This window comes from Arabidopsis lyrata (genome assembly GCF_000004255.2).
Source record: "Arabidopsis lyrata subsp. lyrata unplaced genomic scaffold ARALYscaffold_9, whole genome shotgun sequence".
Lineage (NCBI taxonomy): Eukaryota > Viridiplantae > Streptophyta > Magnoliopsida > Brassicales > Brassicaceae > Arabidopsis > Arabidopsis lyrata.
Window position 1 is genome coordinate 1,800,951 of NW_003302547.1, and position 26,799 is coordinate 1,827,749.

Sequence of the window (26,799 nt, forward strand, 5' to 3'; positions counted from 1 at the left end):
TATACTCCGTTACTCAACCTACGCAGACAACGATGCATATATCAAAGCAATAAGATCAAGTTCGATTCTAGTCCATAAAGCCCTATAACTAAGTGGTGTGTTCTTGTTATAACACGATACACATTCGTAAGCTAGGTCTAGCGTATTAAACAACCTTGTGAGCAATTTAAACACTTGGGATCACGAGTTAGGACATGAATCTAACTACATGCATTAAGAAACAACTTACTTAGAAAGAATACAGTGTAAACGATCAAACAACCCTAGATATTGCCACCTAAACGATCGGCCATATTCCCCCCTTTGATTAACCCTTTAAACCCAACTAGAAAACTACTCTAGCATGTTTAAAGAGATCATCAAAGTAAGGTTTGATAAACTCATAAGAAAAAGAAGAATAAGAACTGAATAGGGTTTAGAGATTACATCTTTTAATGTAGACTACAAGAGGTAAGACTTCACCTTAATAGATCTTAGAGTAAACAAGAGAAAAGAGGGAGATATTTGGTGGTTCTTCAAAGCTTCAAGGAACGAAGGCTGCAGCTCACGGCGAGGGCAGGGACAAACTCTAGGGCTTCACGGCAGCTCTTAGAAGACACTTCGAAGGCACTCCTAGGTTTAGGACTCCCAACATGTATTTATAGGTTTCGGGAACCAAGGATTAGGTTTAGGGGTAAAAGCATATTTTCCCGTGGCTTAGGTTAAGTGAAACTCGCATCTCTGGACAGGGTAGAGGCCTTAGTGACCGGGGTGGAGAGTAGGAGGCAGCCCGGGCTCGGCCCATGTGACCGGTGTCGCCAAGAAGCTCCGGAACGGTTGCATAGCTTCTGGCCGGTCTGGACATGTCTTCACTCTTCTGGTCTTAACTTCTGAACGGCTCAGTTAAAAGCTCTGATTCCACTTCGAGGCGAATCTTGACTCTTCTAGATTTCCATAGCCACCGAGATATCTTGATTTGGTAATCAGAAAGACTTCGAACGGACGCCATACTTCTGACGTACAGAAACTGTCTTGAAACGGGTTTTGATCGCCTTTTGGTCTGTAAAGCTCAAAAACTCTTAAAACTTTCTTGGCTCCATAAATACTTGAATAACTCCTTCTTAGCTCTGAAATCACTCCAAATTCTCCCTAAAACATAAGAAAACAATAGCAAATATGGGCGAAAATCCCATGATATCACAAACTCCGTTTGTCTTTGAACCCGAGGAAGAAGATGATGTTGTTATTCTCCCACAATTGGACAACTTGGCTCTCCTAGCTCGTCTTCAGCTTAGCCTTGTGGGGCGAATGTTTCACCAAGGTGGACGCAGTATTGAAGCCTTGGTCTCCTTTCTCCCTAAAGAGCACATATGGGATGTCGAAGTACGGGTCTGGGGAGTCTCTCTTGGTGACTCACGGTTCCAGTTTTTTTTGAATCTGAAGATGATCTCCACAAGGTCCTTAGCAAGCATCCTTGTCATTTTAACAAGTGGTTTTTCGCTCTTGAAAGATGGGAACCTCACACAGGAACCTCTTTTCCCGATACTATGAGTTTTTGGGTTAAAAGCAAAGGAAACCCTACAAAGTTTTGGGAAGAGGAGGCTCTGAGAAACTTAGGTAGTTATCTTGGTGTGGTCCAGAGAGTTGACCCTACCAAAGGACGAATCGAGATCTCTGTTAAGGCAGATGTTCCTTTAAGATTCAACAAGAATGCCCAACTCCCTACAAGAGCAGTTGTAAAAGTGAAATTGTTCTATGAAAAGCTTCTCCGATGGTGTTCTTACTCTGGACGTATTTGTCATGAACTTGATTTGTGTCCATTAATCAATGTAAATCAGAGAGCGGCACTAGGTGCTGAGGAGGAACAGAAGAACCCTCGGTATCTCACTAGAGGTGACGGCCGTAATCAGTATCTTTATCTTCCCCATGATTCTTCATTTGCAACCTGCAATGGTCATGGGAGAAAGAACTTACCTCTGTCTGTAGGTCCTCTTTCTACAAGACTTAACCCCCCTGTTGGAGACACAAGAAGGAAAAAGGACAGATTTACCTCTAACAATTGCATCCACCACCAGCAATACCCTCTAACCTCTAATCGGTACCCTTCTGTTCGAGCTTCAAAGCACCACCGATCGTCTGCGATAGCTTCTCTCAGGCGTCCCTCCTTCCGTGATGATCCAAAAGGTAATGGGACGGATTATGGAAGAAAGTGACGTCATGAGGATTCTTTCTCCCAGGAGAAAAGCTATGAACCTTCTAGCAAAGGCCGCAAGGGTCCTTCCCGCAAAGACCCTGCCCCCACTCACCTTCCCAGTAACTCTTTTTGTGGGAAGTAGCCTTTACATCATCTCTCTGATTCGCAATGGATGCTTTCGGTTACTCTTATAGCTCCCTTGAGGGGAAAACAAGGAACTTCTTCCCCGGCATATGTCAAGGAAAAACCCTTTCATTTAAATCTCTCTAAGAATTCGTCTACCTTTCTCTAGTCCATCTGTTGCCCCTCCATCTCGTTCTTTGATTCCAACACAGGCTATTCCGAAGGAAGGTGGGAAGGGAACCATCATTCGAGGTCAGAAGCTCTCAACCTAGATTGGATGGCGGAGGATAAAGCCGCGTATCACACCATGGAACCTCCTATCGCCACTGAGACGGACGATGACCTCTTGGGTAAGGAAATCCAAGATTCCCTTCAGAATCGATAGAATCGACTACTTCAAGTCTCCCCAAATCTGGTTCAGAAAAAGTCTCCGCCTGAGAAGCAAAAGAGTATGGTTGGATCATCGGGATCTCAGGAGTTGGGCGATGATCTTCTGGGGATGAACTCCAAGATGATCTTCTGGCTCAATCGAAAGCTCGAGGTAAGGACCCTCTCGGGCCGAAGAAGTTGCAGACTCTGGCTAGGAAGCTCAAGAGCTCGATCGTTTCATCAACAACTCATGCGGCAGGTGGTGAAGACACAGCTCTAAAATTGGGTCTTTCCCATCCCAAGCCCAAAAACAAAGAAACGAAGAAGAAAGAAGGAGCCTAGACACGTAGAGGCCAAAGTAACCAAGCCCTTTTGATACTGCTTCCAAAAAAATCCTGAACATAAAGGGCTTGTCTCCCAATAAGAGGATTTCCAGCAAATCCGGCTCCTCAAAGCCGAGAACTTCAAGGAAAGCTGCTTCAGCTCCAAAAATGAAGTCTTTCCCTCGTCAAAGTCCAAGTCTGTAACGTCAAATGTTGGTTCGGTGGAGCCCCCGTCTCCCGCCGATACTAACACATGAGAATCCTTGCATGGAGTTTTTCAAGGGGCGGCAGCGGAGCTTACTTCTCGTCGATTGGATGAGATGTGTCGAATGTATTCTCCAGGTTTTCTTTTTTTTATCGGAAACCAAAAATGATCACATGCATCTTCAGAATATGCAAGTGTCTTTTGATTCTCTTCAGACAGTTGAACCGATTGGTAACAGTGGTGGTCTTGCTCTTATGTATTCGAAAGATTATCCGGTTAAGTTTTTGTTTGTTAGCGACAGGTTATTGGATATTGAAACTATTATTGATGGAAACCGTGTTTTTATTACCTTTGTTTATGGAGATCCGGTAGTTCAGTACCGAGAAATAGTTTGGGAACGATTGACTCGTATTGGCATTGTTCGCTTTGACCCATGATTTATGATTAGTGATTTTAATGAAATCACTGAAACCATGAGAAGAGGGGAGGTAAACAGAGATCCGAATCCTCTTTCCTTCCTTTTCGTTATATGATTTAGAATTACCGAATTATCGATTTTTAATTCCAAGGTAACTTTTTCTCTTGGATGGGAAGACAGAGCTGTAGTGTCAAAGGTTTTAGGAGCTGTGTCTTAATCAAAGCTCGATTAGATAGAGCAATGGGTAATGAAGAATGGCATAACATGTTCCCACACGAATGTGGAGTATTTAAAACTATGGGGACCAGATCATAGGCCCCTTCTTGCCTTTATTCATAACAGTCCACATCGCTTTTATAAGCATTTTATCTTTGATAAAAGATGGCTTCATAAACTGTCTTTAAGGAATCGATCCAAGAAGGCTGGGCTCTCTCTTCTCGAGGAGAAGGAGTACCTCTTTTTTTAAAAAGTCAAAAACTGTAGGAAATCTATCTCTATTTGGGAGAAATCAAATATCACAAACTTTGAGTAACTGATCTTAGATTTAAAAGCCCAAATTGACTTAGCGCACGAAGACGAGAATTTGTCTTCAGAAGCCCTACTAGCCCTAAAGTGGAAGCTCTATGATGCTTATAGGGAAGAATAAATGTTTTGGAAACTTAAAAGTTGAGAAATTTGGTTTGAACTTGGAGATAAAAATACAAAATATTTCCATGCTTTCACCAAACAAAGACGGACAAGGAACAAAATTATTGGACTTTTGAATCATGATGGTCTGTGGGTAGATAATGAAAAGGGAACTGAAAGTTTGGCGGTAGACTATTTTAATGATCTTTTTCCAGTTCTAACCAACAAATTTCCATTCCGTTCTTTGGGATGTGCTGGTCTTGATATCCGAAGAAATGAACCAGAAACTTACTAAAATCATTTCCCCCGAGGAAGTTAAACGAGCATTATTTTCACTCATTCCAGATAAAGCGCCCGGTCCAAATGGAATGACGGCTCTCTTTTATCAATGTTTTTGGGACTTAACTGGACTGGATCTTATAAAATTAGTCTAAAATTTCCATTCTTCTGGCTTTTTTGATGAGCGATTGAATGAGACAAATATTTGTTCTATTCCAAAAATAGAAAGACTAGAAAGATGTCGGAGTTCCGACCCATCAGTTTATGTAATGTAAGTTACAAAGTAATTTCTAAGGTCCTAAGGATTCGCTTAAAAAAATTATTTCGGACCTGATATCCGAGACACAATATGCCTTTGTGGCTGGGAGGTTAATTACCGATAACATTCTTATCGTTCAAGAAAATTTTCATGCTCTTCGAACAAACCCGGCTTGTAGAAGAAAATTTATGGCCATAAAAACTGATATGAGTACTTATGGCCGGGTTGAATGGTCTTTTCTACGAGCATTATTGTTGAAAATAGATTTCACTCAGAAATGGGTAGATTTGATTCTCTTTTGTATTTCTTCGGCATCATACACAAAATTCTCCTAAATGGGACACCAAGAGGGTACATAAAACCTTCGAGAGAAATTCGACAAGGCGATCCTATCTCTCATTTCCTCTTTATTTGATGTATGGAGGCGCTTGTGGTGAAACTGAAAGATGCAGAATGGCATGGGAGAATCCAGGGACTGCAGATTTCACGGGCAAGCCCATCAACTTCGCATCTCCTATTCGCGGATGATAGCTTTTTCTTCTGCAAAGCAGACCCACTTCAAGGACAAGGGACTATTAACATTTTCCGCTATTATGGTGAGGCATCGGGACAAAAATTGAATGCTGCTAAATCTTTGGTAATGTTTGGACACGAAGTAAACACTACTACCCGAAATACTATTAAAGCAACTATAGGAATTTTTAGAGATGGGGATATGGGATCTTACTTAGGGCTACCAGAACAAATACACGGCTCAAAAACCCAAGTTTTCTCCTTTGTAAAAGATAGACTTCAAAAACAGATAAACACGTGGACGGCTAAATTCTTGTCAAAAAGTGGCAAATAGGTACTTATTAAATTAATGGCGCAGGCCTTTCCGACATATGTTATGTCGTGTTTTCTTCTCCCTAAAGCTATTCGCTCGAAGTTAAGCAGTGCTATTGCAAATTTCCGGTGGAACAAAAAAACAAGGAAAAAAAGTAATGGTATTCACTGAATAGCATGGGACAAGCTATGTACACAACTCTCCGACGGTGGTCTTGGTTTCAGAACTTTTGAAGAATTTAATCTTGCTTTACTAGCAAAGCTGCTATAGCGCCTCATTCGATATCCAAACTCACTCTTGAGTAGAGTTTGGAGGGGGAGATACTTTCGTTTAGTGACCCTATTCATATAGGAAAAGCTAACCGCCCCTCTTTTGGATGGAGAAGTATTATGGCTGCTAAACCATTACTGTCTCGGATCTCCGATGAACTATAGGATTTGGCATGCTGACCCGTGTGTGGGAGGACCCTTGGATCCCTACAATCCCCGCAAGACTTCCTAAGAGTATCCTTAACATACGGGACCCCCACCTCTATGTTAATGATCTCATCGACCCAACTTCAAAGATGTGGAAGATGGACCGCCTTCATGCTTTGATTGATCCTTTCGATATTCCCTTAATTTTGGGAACTCGGCCGAGTCGTACTTATATGAGTGATGGTTTTAGTTGGTCACACACCAAATGCGGTAACTACACTGTTAAGTCAGGGTATTGGACCGCGAGAGATCTCTCTCGTCCTACTTTTGACCCCCTTTTCAGAGACCAGGTGTTTTGGCTCTTCAGACACAAGTATGCAAGCTTAAAACTACGCAAAAACTCAAGCATTTCCTGTGGCAATGTTTATCAGGATGTTTAGCTACTTTCCAAAGGACTTTCAATCGTCATATAGGTACTGAAAAAGGATGCCCTCGGTGTGGAGAGGAAGAAGAATCTATCAATCACCTCCTTTTTGAATGCCCGCCTTCAAGAAAAATCTGGGCTCTATCCCCAATTCCATCCTCGGGGAATTTGTTCCCTAGAAATTTCCTCTTTTACAATTTCGACTTTATTTTGGCGAGGCCGAGAATTTGGTATCACAGAGGATGCGCTAGAAATATTTCTATGGATACTTTGGTATATTTGGAAAAGTCGCAATCGTTTCTTATTTGAAAATGTCAGAGAACCAACCTCCTCAAGAGACTCTTGATATCGCAACCAAAGAAGCGAATGTGTGGAAACAAGCAAATTTAAAGGACCATGAACCTGAGGAACCCCTCCCCTCGCAAGTAAATGTCCTTCGTCCTCCCCCTCTGCTAGTTGAATGTCAAGTTGATGCCTCATGGCATTTAGATGATACCCTGAGTGGACATGGTTGGGTCCTAATAGATAATGATAAGATTATTCATCTAGGCCTCAAAAGTGTTCGAAGAAGCTTATCTCCGCTCCACGCGTAAGTGGATTCTTTGCTTTGGGCGATGGATTGTATGATCTCGATTGGTGAAACACACTACGTTTTTGCCTCCGACGGCGCTGATCTAATCTCTTTCTTGACAGCCCGTCGGAGTGGCCAACTTTTGTAGCAGAGAGATGGCTACTTTTAGATCCCTTGATTTTTTTTCCCTCGTTCAAGATTAGTTTTCTTCCGCGTTGTTTTAATGAACCGGCTGATTGTTTGACCAAAAAAACCCGAGCCCGTAGTAGTGTTTTCTCTAATGTAAATAAGTCGGTTTCTGATTGGCTCTCTCTAGAAGAGAGTCTCTAGAAAAAACAATTTTTTTTGATAAGAAATAATACAAATTATCTTTTCTTTGATACAAAACTAACAAAGATTCTAAATGTATTCACATATACAAACGATATACATATATTCAAATTATGAATGACCTTGATCAGACTATACGACTATTTAAGAGAAATATATATTCTTAACTTCGTAAAACATAGAGAAAAAAAGAAGAATACATATTCTAACTTTCAGATGACCTTAGAAAATATATTTTAACTATTGTAGAACATAGAGTAAAAAATATAATCTATATATAAAATTTAGTAGAACATAGAGTGAAGTGTAGAATACGTATTCCAAATTTCATAAACATATAAAAATATGTAATTCCAAAAAAATTTGAACATATCACAATTCTATAATTCGAAGAAAATGTAAAGTGCATAAAATAAATAAAATAAAAAAAGTGCATAGAATAGATAGTTTTTTTTTTTTTTTTTACGCAAAAGATAAAAGGCGTATACTAAACTTAGCAGACGAATTTAGTTAATCTAAGAATTTACTTATTCTCAAAAAAATCTGAAAGTTTCGTCTTTAAATCTTCTTCATCCTTATTAGTCAACATGATTTTTTTGTTTTTCTTTTTTTTTCTCCCTTACAATTAAAATGGTCCTAAAATTTGGTTTTATCTATTGATAAAAATAGTTTTAGCACAAGCATGACAAAAACAGTTGATTGAGGTCCAAGTTTTAAAATGCTACAAGCACAAGCATGGAAAATCATGGCTCATCCAAAAATAAAACACTTTTTATGGCAAATTGCTTCGAGGATTCTAGTAGTTACTTCAAAATTAGCTCATCGTGGGATACGATGTGATATTGTCAACGTTGTGAGATGAAAGAAGAAATAATTAATCATGCTCTTTTTGAGTATCCATATTCTTGAAAAATCTAGGGATTGTCTGCGATTCCTATAGTACCAGGAAGTTTTCCTCTAAATTCGGAATATTTAAATCTAGATTATTTATTTTGGAGGATTCCATCTCGTGTAGAGGGGAGGGAGACAAATTATTGTTTCGATTAGATTTTGTGGTTCATATGGAAATACAAGAACAAGAAAAATTCAAAGGATTACAATCCGATCCCACATATATTTTAAATCACGGTTTAAGTGAAAAATTAATGTGGGAAGAAACTCAATTGGATCCAATTGAATCTATAAGATGTCAGATTGATGGCTCATGAAAATCTTCAGGTCCAACTATGGGTCTGGAATGGTGGTGTTTTCAAGGAAATGATCATAAAATACTACTTGATGGAAGATGCCTTAAGAGGTGTCCCTCCCCGTTCACTCGGAGTTGGAAGCTTTAATTTCGGCTATGAAGAATATCCTTTCAAGAATGATTGATTATCAAGTGTTTGAAAAAGATTATTCAGAGTTAGTCTCGATGGTACCGTCCCTGAAGAATAGTCCGTTTTTCCAATCTGCTAGATGAGTTTGGATTCCTCCGAGCCTCATTTCCTGAATTTTCGCTCTCTTCCATTTCTCGTTTATGTAATTCTAAGACGGATTATTTAGTTATATATTCTAGATTTCTATTTTTTGTAGTTACGTTTGTAAAATCTTCTCGTCCTAATTAGACAACTAATCATAGAGTTATTTTTTAATTAGTGTGTGCTTGACAAAAAAAAAATATAAATTTAACATAAATAAAAATTTAATAATAAAAGTATAAATGGACGAATGACCTAAAAACATCCTCTATCTATAATTTTTCCTTCATAAAAATATAAAATAATAAAAATTAGAATTATTTTGCGGAATTCCAATATATCAGAAATCAGTAAATTACATCCGTCGTTCATTTATCAATTTAAAATGCTCTGCTGTTTCTTCTGAAATTTCTGAAGTGGTTCGACGATGCTTCCACTCTGTTCTGACTTCCGAGGCCGACGAGCTGCGTCAAATAAACAAAGAGCAGCGAAACAATCGTCGTTCCTCTTTTTAAATAAAAGATTAGTTTTTTCTTCTTTTCCCGGAAAACGTTCACAGGTCTCTCTCTCTCACCTTCTCTGTATAAAGTCTTCTTGAGATCGAAGAATAACTTCAATTCGATTCTCTCCAAGGTTCACACAGGTACATATTCTTCTTCATTCTCTCTTGTCTGAGTTTAATCTCGAAATGGTTTTTTTTTTTTTTTAAGTCTACTATTTGTTTTTCTCTCGTGTAGCTGTTTTTGATAAGAAGATTGATTGTGATGGATCCTAGAGCTCAGCAGATTCCTTTACTTGAAGGTGAGACTGATAATTACGATGGTGTTACCGTAACCATGGTGGAACCTATGGATGCTGAGGTTTTTACTGAAAGTCTTAGGGCTTCGCTTTCGCATTGGAGAGAAGAGGTATTAACAATATATCTCAGATTCGAGTTTTGTATTGTTTCTTCTCTAGGTTTTTCTTTGGAATTTGATTGTGTTGATAATCTCAAGTTTTTATTTGGAAATTAATGAGTCGGAGTTTATGATTCACTTCAGATTCAATCAAGCCTTATTGTTGTTGTTTTGTGTGGAATTGATTGTGATAACTGAAACACTTCTGAGATATGAGCTCTTAAGAGGATTGTGATAACATGAAGACTTAGTCAGAGAGTTTATGATTTTCAGGGGAAGAAGGGAATTTGGATAAAGCTGCCTCTTGGATTGGCTAATCTTGTGGAGGCTGCAGTTAGTGTAAGTTATTGATGTGATGATTTGGATTTCAGTTGGTTTGACTTTAGTAAGAGGTTATTGTGATGAGTTGAAATCTGTTGTGTTTGGTGTTTTTTCAGGAAGGATTTAGATATCACCACGCGGAGCCTGAGTACTTGATGCTTGTATCTTGGATCTCTGAAACCCCTGATACGATCCCAGCCAATGCTTCTCATGTTGTAGGTGCTGGTGCTTTGGTCATCAACAAAAATACTAAAGAGGTAACCGACGGTGCCTTCTTTGAGTCTCAAAGGGACTGGAGAAGAGCATAGTTTCGCATACATTGCTTAACAAACAATGATAATTCAATGGTGTTTGTTTATGAAAATTTACTTTTGACTGAATCGAGATGAACCACTTCGATGAGCAGGTCCTTGTTGTCCAGGAGAGGAGTGGGTTTTTCAAAGCTAAAAATGTGTGGAAGCTGCCTACTGGTGTTATCAACGAGGTGACTTACATTAGATTGTTTTTGTGATCTTTTATTCTCCCATTAAATATTTACAATCCTGGTGAATGACATGAAGAGTTAATCCTAAAAAGAGTTTGGTGAACGAAGCTCCTAGGATCCTATACCCAATTGCCCTGTGAATAAACACGAGTAAACTACTAGTGAGAGCTTGACTTATAAAGGGTGTCAGCGTAATGTTTAGGGGAGTATATTCTAAAGAGTTGATAGTGCTGAGAGTTGTTGGTGAATTGCATAAGAAAGTAGTTCTTACATCTTACAGAACCATAAAGTGTTTACAATAACTCAGATAAGTTCTCAAGAGATAAACATTCTTTTCCCAACTTAGCTAGTCAGCAATTCAGCTGGGTATTGGTTTTTGGGTATTAGTACAATAATCTAGTGTCAACAATTGGTCCCTGGAAAGATGATTGATGATATGAAGTTTGAAACTAAGAGAATGGTGGAAATGAAGTTCTAATTGTTTTTTTTTTTTTGCTTCTAACTAAAATATTCGAATTCCACAGGGCGAGGATATATGGACTGGAATAGCTAGGGAAGTGGAAGAAGAAACTGGTGTAAGTATCTGGCTTTCAGAAATTAAGCATTTCAATTGGGTCTCTTACTTGACATTCTAATCTAAATTTTGTGTTCTTTTCTTGGCTTTTCACTTCAGATTATTGCAGATTTTGTCGAAGTATTGGCTTTCAGGTAACTTAAATTTTATTGTTGTAGACACATTTGATCTGGCTTAAACGCATCTGTTCCTCATTGATCAACTCTTTACCTCAGGCAAAGCCACAAAGCCATCTTGAAAAAGAAAACAGATATGTTTTTCCTGTGTGTCTTAAGTCCGCGCTCTTACGATATTACTGAACAAAAATCTGAGATCTTGCAAGCTAAGGTAAACCTTTCTAACTTTCAGTGTTGATGAGCCAACAAAATGTTAAAGTAAATGTCACATATTTCTAATTTTACTTGAACTGGTATATCGTATTACAGTGGATGCCAATCCAAGAGTATGTAGACCAACCATGGAACAAGAAAAACGAGATGTTCAAGTTCATGGCCAACATCTGCCAAAAGAAGTGTGAGGAAGAATACTTGGGATTCGCCATTGTGCCAACTACCACATCATCTGGTAAGGAGAGCTTTATCTACTGCAATGCTGATCATGCCAATCGCCTTAAAGCAATGCGTGACCAAGCCTCCGCTTCTCTCTGAAAACATTCTCATCTGATTCAGTTTGATCTCGGCATGTGTGTGTCTAGTGTGTACAAAACAGGAAACTATGTTCTATATTCTATATTATTCCGATTCTACTAAATTGCGTCAATGTATTTAAGTTTATACCATATTGTCATTGACTTCTAATCTATTTCCAGTTATGGTTTGATTCTCCCAACGCTTAAGTGCTTTTTATAGATAAGAGACTAAGAGTGTTAACATAAGACTACATGGTTTACTCTTCTAAATATCTTCTCATAACCGGTTTTAAATTCTCAGCTGTATGTTTTTTTGTTTAGTGGACTACACTGGTAAATGGTGTGAATCCAAGGAAGTGTTAATCAATACAATCTCTTACTAATAAAAATAGATCATTGAGGCTTCTAAAGCTAGCCACATAAGCTTTTCAACAATGGGTTATCAAGTTGCCACGTGGCATAAGTCCAACCTAATTCCTTCTCCTAATTGCTCTTCCCTCAATTTCGTTTGTAACGCATCAACTCTCTTCCTTAAAACTCTTCACATGTCATCGGTTACCCATTAACATTCTTCCTTTCTTCCTCCTACGTACGATGATTTTCTCCCCAAAGCGTCTTTCTCTGCCTTCTCCTCTCCCTTGCAGTTTTTGGCTACATTAACCTGCTTCTACCATTTAAAAATCTCTTCGCGTTCTGCAATACAACTATTTTACAATCTTCCATGGACCAATGGCCTCTCAAATCCAGCAAGAAACTCAGATTCCAACAGTGTCAAAAGTCGCTATATGAGACGTGGAATAGAAGTCATGAATCCGGATGAGATCAATACGATTAGCAAAGCACGAACTTTCCACCAAGGTTTTTCTAAACTTGGCTTATATCTCTGATTTTGGACATTGACGTCCATGATTTGGTATGGTCTTTCATATTATGTTCGTTTTGAATAACCTATTGGGTTTTGTTCTAATCTTCCTCCCTTTTATCAAATTAGAAATTAACAATTACGATCTCTGTACTTAGCTTTGTACTAATACTATTTTACAACTGCTTATATTTTTAGCAAAGAAAGTTTGAATTCTTAATTGCTTTTCCAAGTTCGTCGTGTTAATTGTCGATATGAGTAGATTTCTTGAATTTGGGGTCGTGGAGGAAAATATACCTTAAGTCTTAACTGTGATAGGTCTTAGTTGTCTAAGTTTGATAAAGGTTTATTTTCATTGTTTTGCAGAGCTTGAGACGAAGACAAATCTTGCTCGAGACATTAAAAGACAATAAACAGAGAAGCCAAGTAAGATTTTGCATTGTCACACCTACGAAAAAGTTGGTTTCACTTATGAATTTGTGTTAGACAGTAAGATTTTGTTCCTTTACTCTCGGTTAAGAAACCAGAAGAAAGATATATAAGTTAAAGGGTCCAAAGACTTGCAAAATACCGATCTTGAAAGGTATATATATTCTTCATCGCCTCCTCTTATATATTTCTTCAGAAGAAGTTCAGTGTTTTGCTCACTTCATTCTGTTGGTTAATTTCCACATAAACAATCGGATCTTTTGTTAAATACTGATGATTTGGCTGCTATGTGGGTTTGTTTGAGTGAAAATTGTGTGATTCTTATGTCACAACAGTGCCGGCTCAACTGTATTATAGACCCTAGAGCAAAAAAAAATTTTAGACCCTTCCAATTTTTTTTTTTTTTTGTGTTCTTTGTGTTATATAAAAAAATTGTATGATATTTTTATTAAAAAGTTAATTATTAAAACTAAAAACAATAATAAAAAAAATTATGGGCCCTTCTAAATTTTATTTTTATGTTGTAATTTAAAATTTTAATACTTTTATAAAAAAAAATTAAAATGGGCCCCTTAATTATTGGAGCACGGGATTGGACACCTGGCCGTCGCACCGCTGGCCCCCTATTTAAGCCGGCACTGTGTCACAAGTGCAGAAAATATATCTTTCTTTCTACTCCTAATGTTTTTCTTATCATTTAAGATGTTTGGGGATTATTACTGAAAAAATCCTTTTTGGGCTGCCATTTTTCAAATTTGCCATTTTTTAAATGGGCTTTCAAATATGTCATTATTGGGCTGCGCAAATACCAAATCTGTCCTCCTCGCTGTTGCCTGCGTTTTGGGGGGAAAACTGAAAGTTGAATTTTTTTTTTTCAAACGCTTCTGAACAGGATGGGACGATTGCTCCTGTGGACGAGACGACATCAGCGGTTCAGATTGCGTAGATTTAAGTTTTATTTGGATGAGACTAATGGCAGTAAATTATGTGGATATTATAAAGTAATGACCTATCTGTGTACAAAGAAACCTAGTTTCTCTTTGGGAAGAAATCTGAGAAGCGAAAACAAGGAAGAACAGCAAACTGGTAGACGAATTTGCACTATAAATCAATGGTGGGAGAGGTACGGTTTTCCGTGTAATGCTGTCTTTATAGTTGTTTGAGTGCAAATGTTTGGATTTATAATCGGTAGTTTTTTTGTTCGACAAGTGGAGGAAGTTCCTGTCTTTGTTATTGCTGGGAGCTGGGAATGTTGCGTGAAGGGAATCTGGGACTTTGTCATCGCTAAAGAGTGTTATGGGCGGAGCATTTCAATGCAAATGAGTATGACTTATGAAGATCTCTTGTCGAAAATCAGATCGGAATTCGAGTTTGAAGGTATGCAGCTCAGACCAAAGCTTAGCTACTGGCTTCCATCACAACTCTCTGTTTTTTCGGTTAATACTAGGCCGCCAGTAATTATTACAAGCAGTATGAGTATAAGGAATTTTCTGGAAGTTAGGAACACTGCAGTTCATATTAACTTGTTGCTATCCCTTGAGCCTCAACCTGCGGAAAACAGATCAGTGGTAATTAGGTCTAACTGCTCACTGGCCTCAGAAAGAGGCAAAGGGAGTGTACCTGAAGGTGGTGGTTCTGACTTCTTGCGAAGGTATGGTTTAGAAACTGGTGGGACTAATAGAAGTGAAGTCAACAATGTGAGTGGTGTTAGGAGAAGGCTGTTTGATGATGATGGACAGACTGATGCAGTCAGATTCCTCTCAGTAGCATCCAATAGTGAAGCGTCTGATTTGCAGAGAAATGATCCGCTGGTGACTGGGGTAGGCCTGCTCCCTGGTGTTGATGATAGTGGGCTGATTAGACTTGGTGATTCTCAGACACCGTCTCTCTCTGCGTCTTCTGAAGGATATCTTCTTTCTGCTGAGGCTGTCGAGGAGAATGAGAGTATGAGTGAGGATCAGGCAGCGCTGCAGGCAGTTGAAGAATTTGAAGAGCAGGAGCGCCTTCGCTGTGCTGATAAAGGAAAGGCAATTCAGGGTGCTGAAGATCTTGTTTATATTGACTCTGGAGATTCGCATACGGATGGTGTTGTTGGATCAGGATCAGATGATGATCAACAGGAGGACTCGCAGTACTGGATTGATTTGTTTGATCAACAATATCCTTTGCATTGGCCTTCACCGTTGCTTGAAGTTGGTGAACCTTCTGTGCCTGTTGGTGAAAGGTTGTCTGTTCCAGCAGGAGATGATGTAGATGTTGGTGCTGCTGTGTTAACATATGTGACACAAGGAACAGCTAACGAAGAGATTGATCTTAATACAGTAGCAGGTGTGACTCCAAATATAAGGCCAGCTCCCACTGATGTTCCTGCCATACCTGCAACTACCCAAGCAAGTGAAATAGACAATGGCATGCCTGAGCTTACGCAAAGAGAAGATGCGGCCCCTGTCTATGATGACATATATGAAGTAACAGCCACTGAAGGGTCTGACAATGATTCTGCTGAAGGAGATGTTATTTACAGAGGCCGCGTGTTTAAAAACAAAGTTGATGTGCAGAATACGCTTGCCATATATGCAATCAAGAGATTGTTCCATTTCAGACAAACCAAATCTGACACCGAAAGGCTGATTTTTGTTTGTGTTGATCAGCATTGTCCGTGGAGAGTGTTTGCCCGTGTTGTATCGCCATTCTCAGAGAACTTTGAGATTCGGACATGTACATTGACACACACTTGTTCTATAACAGCAAGGTCCCAATATGGTAAGCAAGCGTCAGCAAAGGTGATTGCTGAAGTTCTTAAGGATAGGTATGCAAATGGGTTACCTGGTCCTCGAGCTGTTGATATCCCGGATATTGTATTACAGGAGCTCAAAGTTTCTATTAACTATATGAAGGCGTGGTATGCAAAAGAAGCTGCTGTTTTTGCAAGCCGGGGTAGTGACGAGCGCAGCTATGAGCTACTTGGTGTGTATATGCATTTACTGCAAAAAGGAAATCCAGGAACTGTCTACAAGCTTGAATACACAAAAGCTGCAAATGGAGTGAAGCAGTTTAAGTATCTTTTTTTCTCACTTGGGGCGAGTATTGCTGGGATAAGGACCATGCGAAGGGCTGTGCTTATTGACGGAACAACTATCAAGTCCAAATTTAAAGGGGTGTTACTGACTGCAAGTATGCAGGACGCCAATATGCAAGTCTTTCCCATTGGCTTTGGAATAGTAGATAGTGAGAATGAGCTGGCGTGGACATGGTTTTTGAGGGAGTTGAGCCTGTTGCTGCCAGACGCTGAGGATCTGGTTATTGTTTCTGACCGGCATAGGTCAATCTATGCTGCAAAGCGCCACATTTATCCACTAGCGTTTCATGGTGCTTGTGCTGTTCATTTAGTGAGGAATGTGAGGAGTAATTGCCATGGAACCGGTGTTGCAGGCCTTGTTGCAAAAGCCGCACGGGCTTTTAATGTTGGCGACTTTGAGGAGTGGTTTAAGGAGATAGTAAAGAGAGACCACAAGTGTGCAGCCTATTTGGACGTCATCCCGCGTGAGCACTGGACTCAGGCCTATTGTCCTGCAAAGAAATACAATATCATGAGCTCAAATATTACGGAGGCCCTTAATGGTGCGCTTGCAAAGATTGTTGAGCTACCTATTCTTTCTATCGTCGAGTCTATAAGGACTAAACTAATGGAGTGGTTTTGCCTACGGAGGGAGAAAGGAAAAAGACTATCTGTTTTTCCAGATCCTATCACTCCAAATGTTAACAAGCTCCTTCTTCGATACCAGGCTGACTCCGCTGATATGCCTGTGAAACCTGTGTCAGCAATGAGTTTCCAAGTTGGTGATGGCAAGAAGAATTACTATGTTGACCTTGAGAAGAAAACGTGCACCTGCTTATTGTTCCAGAAACTGGAAATCCCCTGTAGCCACGCTTTGGCTGCTGCAAGGCTAAGGGGAATTTATGTTCCAGCACTCATATCTTCTCACTACACACTTGCAACATTTTGTGAAGCATATGCAGAATACATATTCCCTGTCCCTAATCAATGTGATGAGGTAATTCCAGCAGTGGTGGAGCAGACTCAATTCATTCAACCTATTAATCCAAATGGGCCAGGCCGGCGCAAGAAAAAGAGGATCCCATCAGCCGGTGAATTCACGGTAGTAAAGCTAACCTATATGATTACCTGTACATGTACTAACCTTAAGTTGCAAAAGAGTTAACCATTTTATGTCTTTGCAGGCTGCAAAGAGAAGGAAGAGTGGACCACACAAGTGTTCAAGCTGCTTGAAAACAGGGCATAACAGAGCAACTTGCTCTAATGTGCTTCCATAAAGTATGGAATCTCTGACTTTTATGGATGAACTGTTGTAAATATATATGAGCTGTTCGGTTGAAAACTTGTATTTGAAACTGCAGGTGTCTGGTTGCACAACAGTTTTTTGGGGGCGTTGTGATGAAGCAGATAAAGGTTGTCATGGAGAAGGTTTTTTGTTGTCTGGTGAACAAGGTTTGATGTATTACCAATAGCGGATTGAAGAACTGGAGCGGGAAGGAGTTGTTCAGCAAGTAGGGTAAAGAAGCCCAAGTTTTTTGGTGACTTTGCAATGCAAAACATGTAGATATCATTGCAAAGCATTTCTAGGTGTCTGTTTTTAACTTAAACTGCATTTGGTAGTTAGAAAGTTGGGAAGATGGTGTTAAATCTCGGTATTGTCATGTAATATCTATGTGCCTGTTTTAGCTTAAATTGCATTTGGCAGTTTAAAAGCTGGGTTTGTGGGGTTAAAACTCCATATTGGCGTGTAATAGGTATGTGTTTCCCTTTTTTGTAAACAAGGCTATGTACTTGGAACTTTGAATATGAATGACAACTGCTGCGTGCCCTTTATTAAACCATGAAAGCGTGCATTCAGAAAGAAAGAAACATGGAAACGAGTGTTAACATAGGGCTATAAAACGTCTAGCATAACTATAAAGGAAACATTTCCGGCATAGATGAACAACTGCGACATTGTTAACATAACAGTAAGGTGTAGCACCCCCAAAGCTAAATGTGTGCTCGTAGCGGCCAACCCTCTCGAAGTCCATGTCAACAACTTGCCTAATAACCATCTCTGCGATGTCAACAGCTTCTTCAACGCTTGGCATGAGAGAAAAGAAAGAGTTAACGACCTCCATCGCTTCCTCGTAGGAGCCATGGCACACAAGAACAACTCCAAGAGCAAACCGTGCATAAATTATTTCAGAAGCCGCTCCACCAATAAGATGAATTGCTTCCTGGGAAGGTCCTCTTTGTGATGCAAGTCGGAGGCCCTCTACATACATGGCAGTTGCGTTACCAGCTTCCAAACATCTAAGCAGAAAAGGCCGGTAGACCGAACCTTCATTTGCGTGCCGGCTGACAAATAACAACTCGTCTATGTCCACCTCATTGAGCACAACCTCGTCCAAGGCTAGGGAGTTGCAGTAATGACCAGCAGCAATTAAAGAGCCTAGTTCCCGAAAACCATGGTGTCCCAGACGCCTGACAATGTCGATAAGTAGAGGGTGTGGAATGGTATCCATGTCTGGTTTGCGTAGATTTGAAGGTGATAGGTAAGACGTAAATGGCCTGGTCGTTGGTGGTATATATCATGGAGAGAAAAAGCGTATTGTGGGTGCTACATTTATTGGTTCAGCTGTAATAGGGACAAAGCGTGTGGAAGAAGATGGAGTAGGGGTTGTAGGGGTGGTGACTGTATAAAGCTAAGCAAATGAAGAGTGGCCAGATGGTAGACAGTAAATGAGGAAGCAGTGTAATAAAGGTAAGTCAGAGATATAAATTGAGCCACTTGTGAGTTAAAATGAGAACAGTGCTATACTTAATACAGAGAAGATACATAATAGCTATATGGATACACTTGTTAGGTATGAATAGACTTAAAATAAAGAGACATACATGTTGGCTACTTCTGCGTACCAATTGAACAGTTTTGGCTTAACAGAGAAGTAGATACATAACACCAAACCAGTAGAAAAAACACAAAGAACAACGGTTATCTATTCTGCATCCACTCCGAAGACAGGCTGGGATGTCAGGATATTTCCAGGTGTTGGCATGAGACCGCTTCTTAACAGGACGAAGCTGCATTATGTGGTGGAAGACCTCACTGGCCACCTGATCTGCTGCTTGAAATGAACCAACAAGAGAAACGAAAGTCCAATTTGTTTCAATAGCTTGTCGGTAAAAACCTAGACAAAGCAGAAGCAACGCTTTAGTGAATACTGAATGAGGCAGAGGCGTTGTATCAACGCTTAACAAGCGGAGACCATCTTCGGCGCGACCTTCTTTGGCAGCTAATCGGAGGCTCTCAAGATAAACTGCAGTAGGATTGTTAGCTGCTAGGCAATGACGAAAGAAGTGGCGGTATGGAGATTCAAGATTAAGAAGAGAAGCATCTGAAAGCAAAGGTTGGAGGGTAACTGAGGAAAGGACCTCTGAGTTGTAGGCTAAGCTGTGGTAGTATTTGGAAGTCAAAATCATACCTCCTAGATCTATAAATGAAGATGCACCAACCCTTGAAGCAATTTCAAGAGCAACATGAAAATCTAAAGTTTCCATTGATGAATAGACATAAGTTCCTATTACCTTGCAAAATGGAGTTAAATAGGAATGGCGAAATCAGGTGGGGGTGAGTAAAGGCAGTTTAATAGATATGGTAGTACAGTTGGGAAGAGGTTTGGTTAATAAAACAAGTAACAGGTATAAATAAGCATTAACACAAATATAAGAACTGATATATTTGGACGGTAAGTGATTAGAATGGGTCTTTAAAACTGAGAAAACTCAAAGATTAACCAATGTGAAGTATAAATACACAGAAAGGTAAGTGAATGCAAATAAAACGGAGGAAATGACAGTCGGAGGATCATTTTGGCAATACAGGCAGGAGTTTAAAGTGGAGAGACATACTCTCCATACATGTCTAGCGCATAGCGCATCCGGATGTTATCAACTGCATCAGGGGTAAGTTTCGTAAATGCGTTAGTAAGACCATGAGAGTGAAGCTCCATCAGCTTAACAGAAATTGGGCCACAGTCACCACCACGAGAATTCTGTGGCAGACCAGGTAGGTGCATGTGTATGTGAAGGAAGCGGACGGCCAAGTGGTTGGCAGCTCACCAATGACCGAGGACAGTAGCGACGGAAGCATCTGACAAAGGCCATTCATGTATCCAGGGACTTTTCTTGCAGGAGTGCAGTCTTCAAATGGGTCAAGGATGGTGATATGACCTTTTATGAGATCAACTGCTAAGGCAACCCAATGTGTCTTACCCCAATTCATTGGAATGTAGAGAGTATCAATGTCAGTTACCAAGTTCAGTTTCTCTGAACGACCCGCAACACGACCTTCAACATAGGCTTTAAGCAACGGGTTCCATACAAACGAGGATGAAGGGGAGTGCTGACTACAACTCATAAACTTGTTGGTTATGATTGTAGTAAACATAGAGTCAAGGATAGTGATTCTGCGTTTTGCAAGGTAGGCACCATGTTGTTTCCAAGCAAAGTCAACCAACAAATCAATGTGTTGGATGTCAAAACAAAGGGGTACTTTATTATTATTTGGGAGCTGATAAAAGAGAAGTCAGCATAAAGGTTTCTGGATTGAATAGGAAGGGTAGAAACTAACCAAGTTAGAGACCCAATGCTGAGGTTTGGAAAGGTCAAAGAAGAAGGAGGATGGGTATGGGTGACCCGCAAGTGTGTACTGACTGCGAGGAAAAATGCAGAACTTAAAGTTTCTGATACATAAGCAGAGAAAAAATTTTAGTAGGCTAAAGAAGGGCTTAGAGCAAACATGCCAGAAAAGGAGCGAAGTTTGGTCATTAACTTTGCAATGAGCGCTTTGTTATTTTTCCCAAGTGTTGACAGAATGGAGGCAGAGCAATCCTTAACAACAGGGTCAGTGGCAAGATGTCTGGAGCGAAGGTTCATGGCAGGGCCAGTAATTATTATCGGGGTCGTATCTGATTTCATAGCGAAAATACTACTGGAAAACTTCGAGCCACGTGCCTTAGAAGCCATATAGGGGCCAACAGGACGACTGGGAGAGGTGGAGGTCTGGAGAGATGGTGCAGAAGGAGGTCCCTTGTCAGATGTTTTAGGGAAGGAGCCAGAGTCAGTGTCCAATGTATCTGTACCGATTGATGGCGGAGTTGGAGATATAGTTGGAGTAGGAGACGGAGAAGTGAGTATAGATGTATGTTTAGTAGTCCCTTTTGGTGAGTGAACCTGCGAAGAAGACAAATATCAGTGAAGAGAAATGGCGAGGACAATAAGCTAAGGACCAAGAATGGAAATGGTGACTTTAGAGGGTACGCTAATTACGACAGCAGTCATAGAAGGGAGTGGAGTCAAGGAACGTTTAGGGAACTCAAAGGCACTTGTTTGCTGCAAAGAAGGATCCACCTGTGCACCGTTTGAGGTGTATGATTTTGTTTCCCAAATAAAAGAAATACGCCGACTCGAGTTCTGATAAAAATATGTAATCAGATAAGGAACTTGGTTGTACACTGAGTGAATCAGAAGCAACAGTGAAAGTCGGAAATACCATTTTAGTGGTACCAGAAGCAGCTACCGGTTTGGCAGGACTTGACGGTGGGACAAAGGTACCAACAGGGTTGCAGTGTGCTTGCAGTACGGGACGGGAGCTTTGCTGTTCCTAATGGGTAATAAGTCAGAGAGAAAAAGATAACAGTAAACGGTACCAGTAAGGGACGGTAATTGCAAAATAACCTCAGAACGCAGGAGGGGACATGAAGGATTAGCAGGGGTATCTCCAGCTTTTGGACTATCCATCTTGGTAGAAGGCGAAAACAGATTACCATCTTCCTCTGACTTCTCCGACTGAGGCTTTGGATGGATCGTAGAACGTTCAGACGATGAGTTATCCGAGTTAGCATCACCAGCAGAGCGGGTAACACGTGCAGGTATGGGAGAAATGCGTCCACAGACAGTTGAGGAACTAGCCTTTTCTGACTGAACGTCACCTTTACAGGGTTTAGGGTGAAGCATCTGCTGCATTTCTACAAGTAGAGACTCTTTAAACTGCCGCAATTGTTTTTAACAATTTTCTCAACCGCTTGGTGGCTGGTTGACGTCTTCTTTGATCTACAATGGGTGGTAGGAGGACCTCCATCATCAGAGTCGGTGCTACATGTTTCAGAGTCAGACGGGGCTGTTTTTCGCTTACGGGGAGCAGACATGAGAGGTAGGGAAGCATACCCACCATGCCAGACAGATTTAGTGAAAGCAAAGCCAGATACAAGAAGCCTCTCCATATGGCAAACATGTATGTCAACAGGACCACCCAATTCAAACTCTGGCTGCCGTGGGCGAGGATACGTGACAAGAAGCTGGTACAGGTAAACTAAAGAATTAAACACTGTAATTTTTAAAAAACGGGGCAATAAAAGAAAGAGAGTAAGAACTTACTTCAGGATCACGTTCTGTAGCTAAAATGTTTGAAGTGTGGTAGGTCTTGCACTTAGGCAGCCGCTGAAGGAATTTGTCAAGGAAAGTATAATGTTGATCACCATGACGAAGGAATTTTGTTAACAACGGGATAAACCTAAAAGCAAAAAGCTGAATGGCCAGCGGGAAACCATGAACTGCAAGCGATGACTGTCTCAGTTTTGATACAAGTGCTGAGCTGTCATTTATGTAGCTACCAACCCTGACTGAACGCACAATGCGTTGAAAAGAATGACGTCCCCAAGGGTAGCTGAGAAAGAAGTCTATATCTTTAACCATTTCAACAACTTCAACAGCTGGCCTCACAGGCTGATTGCGACAAAGCAGAACGCCTTCTACAAGGACAATAAGAGCAAGTCTAAATTTCCGCCAAGCTGGCATGTTTGGTTCACGCTTCAAACATTCCACAATTTGTTTAACAGTAATACAACCAAGCTTCCCTCCTATTAACTTATACCAATACGGGGATTCGTCCTCTGCATGGTTAGCAGCCGCCTCCAAGGCAGCTGCTGGGGGAAATGGACCGCAAGGCAGACCCGTAGCTTGCTGAAATTCCATAAGTGAGAAACGCAAGGGATGCCCTCCATAAACAAACCAAAGCTCAGATGAATTTTCAGTATCAAGCTGCCTACATAAGAGCTGGTGAACCAACTGACCAGAGAGAGAACACTGTCTCACACGAAGAGAGAACAATACTCCAAGGGGGGAACCTAATAATGTGTCCAACTCAGGCATCCCTTCCAAAATATCTAAAATATCTATCATATACTTTGGTTTCGAGTAACCATTGATTCGCACTGAATGGCTAGGATAACGGTCAGTGGCAAAAATTCTAGGAGGAAGGGAACCTGTAAAAGTAGATAGTAAGGACAGAGGTAAGCAGAACGACAGCAATGACAGCAAGTAGATGGAGCGCAGGCAATGGAGAAGCTAATAAATTTACAATTTCAAATAACTTGTAAGGGCACATGAAGACCACTTAAAGCACATAAAACTAAACCCTAGACCCAGCAGACTACTAAACCCAAGCAGGAAGCACATAAAACTAAACCCTAGACCCAACAGACTACTAAACCCAAGCAGGAAGCACAAGGTATGCAAGCACATAGAACAGCAGCAAAACATTAAATAAAATTTCGTCTAAGAACACGGCAAAGCAGCAATGGAAAATTGCAAATTCAGACAAATCAGGGAAGCATACCTTCTTCTGCCGAACCAGACGGAGCAGAATTTGGCGAATTCATTGACCTGTAAGAAAATAAAATTGGAATAAAAGCTCAACCCATTATATCAGAAGATTGGCATGACGGATAACAGAGAAAATTCCAGAGTGCAAGCCGGAAACAAATCGGGTTTTAAAGTATTAAGGATGAGTGACAGAGCCGACAAAAAGCAGTGGCAAACCTGAAACTTGCGGTTGTAAATGATGGTGGAGAATCGAGAAACGCAAAGATGTATGGATTAAGAAATGACAAATAGAGAACAGAGTAGCTTGCATGCAGTAAGAACTGTTATCAATGGTTTTTAAGAGAAAGACAGTAGAGAAGGAGAGAGAGAAGCGTGGAGCTGGGATGAAATTGATTGCGTGTAAACCGAAACGCAATCAATGATATCTTGTCGTCTCGTGGAAACGCAAAAGCTGGGGGAGAGAAGTAAAGTAAAACGCCAAAAAAAAAAATTTTGTCTGCTTCCGTGGAAAGGGCGAAATTGTAAATTCGCAGTCGGAAGAAATGGCAAATCCGAAAACAAATCCACAAAATGGCTCCCGGCCCAAAGGCCATCGCAAAAAGTCCATATGCCGTAATTAACTCTGATGTTTGGGTTACACGTTTTGTTTATTGTGGCTGAATATCATCATGTCGCCATAAGCTAGATAGAGGCACTTCCGTAATTATGTTTAAGTAGCAGCAGCTTCATACTGAAGGCTCAAGAGCTATGTTATTTTTAAACCACAAACAATAGCAAGTTTTGCTACTCTTAAACTTAGCTCACATTCTAAAATCACATTCTCCAAGCTACATTTAGGGCCAAAATATACCAGCTGTTTTATTTTTTTTTGTAGGCAAAATGTTTTAACTATTTGTTGTTTCGCAATCATTTTTTTTGATGAAATGTTTCACAATCAGTTTCAGATAATAAACTCCAATAGTTAGTTTCTCTAGAAATCTTTTCCACAAAGTCATCTTTAGTATATTTGTCTTCATTACATGTTTTAAATCTCATACGTTACACAAGTTTACTCTGTCCTTTTAACTTTTTATTTTAATTGCAATACGTATGGAGTCTCACTTGCATAATGAATATGTTTCGTTTCATCACTGCTCTCTTTTCTATGTAGATTCATGTTTTCCTTGATATTTCCAAAGCTTGGCCACATCTAAGAGTTAACTCCTTATGTTCCATGGATTGTTGGAATCAAGAGACATGATACCACTTCATTGAAGAAATACATTTAAAGATTTTAAAAATGCTTCTGAATTAACGGGAATTAGCCATCATCAAATTGCACACTTTGCCGAGAAGATCTGTAAGGGAAAAAGCTGACTTACCTTAGCCAGAGTATAAAAGCCACAAAGTCAAAGGATTGTTTAAGTTGATTATTTCCAAAATTATTGTTTAGTAGATATTCAGGTGGATATTACATTCCAAAATCAATTTGTAAAACTTATCAAAATATCTCTTATGTAAAAAGGACTAATAAACATTAAATAGTAGCATTTGTAAAAATCTAATTCCTAAAACAATTATTAACATAATTTTTTAAAACAAATAAAATATAAATCATATTCATAGTCCATACCAAAAATAAATTATCTCAATTGTCAAATTTATACCCGGGCGTAGCCCGGATTTTCTCCTAGTGAATCCAAAAGAGAATGAGTAAATCCCAGAAGAGAATGAAAGAAATCTGAAGCTTTCGATTTCTAGGGTTATGGGTTTGGAGATTTTTCGATTTAGGGCAAATGAGTTTGATTGGGGTTTTGTAAATTCAAAAAACGACGTCGTTTATGTGTATTAAAACGGCATCGTTTTAATTTAAGAGGAGCTGTTAACGGTATTTAATCAGCGTTTAATTGTTCCGTTAATCGACTTAACGTCGGGTCTTAAATGGCAAAGTCAAACAAAGTTTGGCATTTAAATGGAAAGTCAAAGAAAGTTTAGCATTTAAATCGTTTCAGGCAAAGTTGGGGATTAAAAACGACGTAATGAAAAAGTTCAGCATTTAATTGGTATTTTTCCCGATTCGCAACGGCTAATTTATCTGGCCGATGCTTTTTAGCGAGGCTAAGCTTTTCTTCTTCTGCGTCCATCCAATTAGTAGCTCTGAATAAAGCATCTTGGATGGTACTTGGACGATTGACGATGATATCCTCTCGAAACCGGGATTCATGCCAAAGTCCGTTCCTTAAAGCAGAAAGGGCAGCAGCGTGCGATACTCCAAAAATTTTGGCTATCACTTTTTTGAATTTAGCGATATATTTTCGAAGTGGTTCATTCTGACCTTGGGTTAAATTCCAAAGATCCGCATCAGAAGTTGCCTTTTCCATGAACATGGAATATTGTTTTAGGAATGCAGAGGACAATTCCTTATAACTATCAATAGTTTCTGGTTCTAACTGGGTGAACCATAACAGAGCCGGTCCGGAAAGATTTTCGGAAAATAGTTTGTAAAATCCACCATCTTCCTCGCCTGGTTCTAGATCAATTCTGCCTGCGGCGATCTGAAAAGCAGCAAGGTGATTTTTAGGATCTCCTTTACCGTCATAAGTTGGTAACTTAACTTTTCGAGAATCTTTGATCCGAAGGTTCGAGATTCTCGAGGTAAAGGGTGTTCGACGAGTTTCTTCGATTACTCGATCGATCTCAGGCGCCGAACTGGTCGCCTGATGAAATTTCGACTTCATTTCCTTAAGCTCTTGACGAACTTTAATGAAATCGTCTGATTGGGTGAAATCAAGGTCTTCCATAAGGAATCCGTCGTCAATAGGAAGATTTCCCTGACCCTGGGGAATTTGTTCCCCGGTTGGGTTGGTCGCATCCCCTACGGCTGTCTGGTTACTAGTATTAGCAGGCTGGCCTCCTGGAAGAGTTTGAGTAATCCCAGGAGTCGCGAATAACCTGCGCTGAAGCGTAGTTGTTCGCGCTGAGGACAAATTATCTAAACGGCTCGAAACAGCGTTCTGTGCGTTTGACAAATTTGTCTGGGTGGTTTGAACACTCGTTAAGGTTTGCTCGATTGAGTTTAACCTTTCACCAAAAGCGGTGTTGGCAGTAACAAGTGTAC

At 40.1% G+C, this 26,799-nt stretch overlaps 2 protein-coding genes across 4 annotated transcripts; both read left to right on the forward strand.

Annotated features, from left to right (window-relative positions):
* The first annotated feature begins 9,149 nt into the window (after positions 1-9,149).
* On the forward strand, positions 9,150-11,903 carry LOC9299393 (nudix hydrolase 7). The gene is made up of 9 exons (XM_002863189.2): positions 9,150-9,443; positions 9,538-9,708; positions 9,970-10,035; positions 10,134-10,274; positions 10,424-10,501; positions 11,026-11,076; positions 11,175-11,209; positions 11,291-11,402; positions 11,501-11,903. The coding sequence occupies exons 2-9, from the start codon at positions 9,565-9,567 to the stop codon at positions 11,720-11,722; spliced, it is 849 nt and encodes a 282-aa protein (XP_002863235.1). The 5' UTR covers positions 9,150-9,443; positions 9,538-9,564; the 3' UTR covers positions 11,723-11,903.
* A 263-nt stretch (positions 11,904-12,166) lies between these two features.
* Positions 12,167-25,231, forward strand: LOC110227283. 3 transcript variants are annotated; one of them, XM_021021043.1, is made up of 6 exons: positions 12,168-12,561; positions 12,932-12,991; positions 13,887-14,117; positions 14,204-17,154; positions 17,237-17,330; positions 17,414-17,890. In XM_021021043.1, exons 4-5 carry the CDS (start codon positions 14,308-14,310, stop codon positions 17,327-17,329), a joined length of 2,940 nt encoding a protein of 979 aa, XP_020876702.1. In that variant the 5' UTR covers positions 12,168-12,561; positions 12,932-12,991; positions 13,887-14,117; positions 14,204-14,307; the 3' UTR covers position 17,330; positions 17,414-17,890. The 3 variants fall into 3 exon arrangements, 2 of the variants coding, with proteins under 2 accessions (XP_020876695.1, XP_020876702.1); XM_021021036.1 differs by having other exon boundaries at positions 12,167-12,561; positions 13,887-17,154; XR_002331068.1 differs by lacking the exons at positions 13,887-14,117; positions 14,204-17,154; positions 17,237-17,330; positions 17,414-17,890 and adding an exon at positions 24,853-25,231 and having other exon boundaries at positions 12,185-12,561; positions 12,932-13,148.
* The last annotated feature ends 1,568 nt before the right edge of the window (positions 25,232-26,799 follow it).

Coding starts and splice junctions, on each gene's coding strand:
- LOC110227283 (XM_021021036.1), top strand. CDS start 14,164: ATGTTTGGATTTATAATCGGTAGTTTTTTTGTTCGACAAGTGGAGGAA. Junction 17,155..17,236: donor CATCAGCCGGTGAATTCACG/GTAGTAAAGCTA, acceptor ATGTCTTTGCAG/GCTGCAAAGAGAAGGAAGAG.
- LOC9299393 (XM_002863189.2), top strand. CDS start 9,565: ATGGATCCTAGAGCTCAGCAGATTCCTTTACTTGAAGGTGAGACTGAT. Junction 9,709..9,969: donor TTTCGCATTGGAGAGAAGAG/GTATTAACAATA, acceptor TATGATTTTCAG/GGGAAGAAGGGAATTTGGAT. Junction 10,036..10,133: donor TTGTGGAGGCTGCAGTTAGT/GTAAGTTATTGA, acceptor GTGTTTTTTCAG/GAAGGATTTAGATATCACCA.